General features: G+C 55.4%; 1 protein-coding gene across 1 annotated transcript in view; it reads right to left on the reverse strand.

Annotated features, from left to right (window-relative positions):
* Positions 1-49: 49 nt before the first annotated feature.
* Positions 50-2103, reverse strand: part of H257_06962 (hypothetical protein) — a gene marked incomplete at both ends in the record, with an annotated part of 5438 nt that continues 3384 nt past the window's right edge. Inside the window, 2 exons of the mRNA XM_009832359.1 lie at positions 50-460; positions 485-1924. Of these exons, the coding sequence (XP_009830661.1) occupies positions 50-460; positions 485-1924 (1851 nt within the window). The remainder of the gene's footprint in view (positions 461-484; positions 1925-2103) is intronic.

Consider the following 2103-nt stretch of genomic DNA (forward strand, 5'->3'; position numbering starts at 1 on the left):
ACCACAACACCCCCCCAAGCCATGTCCCGCAGGACACACTTGGGCCTCGCTAATTCTTCGCCTTCGCTCGCTTCATCGCCTTGCGCAATGCATCGCCTTCGCTCGCTGTCTTCACGCCTTCAACATAGTTCTTCACCACGGCCGGGCATTCATGTATGAGCTTCTGCAGCGGTTCCCATGAAGACTCGATATCCTCAAAACCTTCCCAAAGCACTTCCAGCATGAAGACTTTCACATCCGGGACAAACTTGTGTCCCGCGATGGATTTGACCTTCAGCATGATCCCTTGCTCGGAAATGTGTTCGAGGATTTCTTCGGTCACTTCAAAGCTGTCTTCGGCGTAGAGCTTGACTCTTGATGCGTGCGCTTCCCGCAGTTCGTGGGTCACCAAGTGCTCTAAAACGACGGAGAACTCGCCCACTTCCTTGACTCGGTAGGGGCCCGTCCAGGTTACGAGCAACTTGGGATGTTAGCGTTCGTCGACGCGGGACCAGAGCACATAGTCGCCTTCGCTGACATTGCACTGTTCGTATTTCTCGGTCGCTTTCGTCGCTTTCGCCGCGCGCATCGCATTCTTGTCTAGGACTTCTTTGTGCATGACTTGCAGGCTAGCACGCAGCATGTCCAGGTTTTTGGGGATGTCCTTGACCGTCCAGTCGCTCTCTCGGAGTTCCTTGTTCATGCCCACCACAACGACATCTAGGGGAGTCGCCGGGTTCAAAGCCGTCAACAGCTCCATCGGCGACTTGCTCGCCAGTGATGCTGCCGGTGTTTGGTTGAGGTTGGCTTGCACCACCGGCAATAGGTAGCCCCATTCCTGTTCGGCTAGCTGGTACTCTCGCAGCATGACCCGCATCACTTGAAGGATGTCGCGGTTCATTCGCTCCACCGTTCCATTGCGCCAGGGGCAGTAGGCCAAGGTTAGGTCATGATGAACCTTGAACTTGTGGGCTAACGCCTTCATGGCCACGTTTTTGAAATGGGTTCCTTGGTCGCTGACCCATACTCGTGGCATTCCGAACCGCTTAGTCCAGTCCACCAGGGCATCCACACATACTTGGCTCGTGGGGCCATCGCATGCAATGAGTTCGCAGTAGTGGGTAAGGTCGTCTTTGAGTACCAGCACATACTTAGCGCCGCTGAACGCTTCGCCCATGTAGAGGTAGTCGAAGTGGATTCCTTCGTTGCGTTCTTTCGCGTGCCGTCTCGGAGCATACGGTTGATGGACCACCCTTCCCCCTTTTACACGAGGGCACAACAAGCAGCCACGGAGGAATTCACTGGCCCTGTCGGCCAAGTGGTCGACATAGAACTGGCGGCGGATAGTAGCCACCAGCGCTGCATGTCCACGGTGCCCGGCGCTGCCGCAGTGGGCAGCGACCATGATCCGTTGGATCAGGTCATTCGCCGCACTCGGTATCCATAGCCGCTCGTCCACTTGGCACAGTCCGTCCACCACGGTAGCTCGCTTCGGTTTGTCGTTGCCATGCTGGTCTTGGGCGTGACAGATGTCCACCACACATGGCCACACAAAGTCCTTGTCCAGCGGTCGCAGTTTTGGTTGTTCCGGTGGAGGGACTTTCGTTTTTACTTTCTTTGACCAGCCATGGCCCCGACGTATTTTGACCCGCTTTGTCGCCAGACTTGGTGTCGGCTGACCCCAACGGCTCATCATATCCGCCCAAAGGTTGTGGATGCCGTCGATGTGTATGATTTCATAACGATAGCCGCCAATAATGGCAGCCCATCGCATGAGTTTGCCGCGTGTGTGCGCCTTCCATTCTTCGCCCGGGGCAAAGACATGGATGAGGTTATTGTGATCACAGTACATCTTGAACCCCGTGGGTCGCATAAGCATGTAATTGAGCTTCTCGCACGCACGCGCAATAGGGTAGGCCTCCTTTTCGATGACTGACCACGCCTTCTAGGCGCCCGCAAACATCCCCGACTGACATAAGAGCAGTTTGTGACGTTGTTCTTGGACTGGGCTGTCATCATCGAATGCCACCACTTGTGTTACCACAATCGACCATCCATGATCGCTCGCATCCGTAAAAAAACACATCGTGGCGTCATCACGCGGGTGAGACAGTTCCACCGATG

The sequence above is a fragment of the Aphanomyces astaci genome (genome assembly GCF_000520075.1).
Source record: "Aphanomyces astaci strain APO3 unplaced genomic scaffold supercont1.14, whole genome shotgun sequence".
Lineage (NCBI taxonomy): Eukaryota > Oomycota > Saprolegniomycetes > Saprolegniales > Verrucalvaceae > Aphanomyces > Aphanomyces astaci.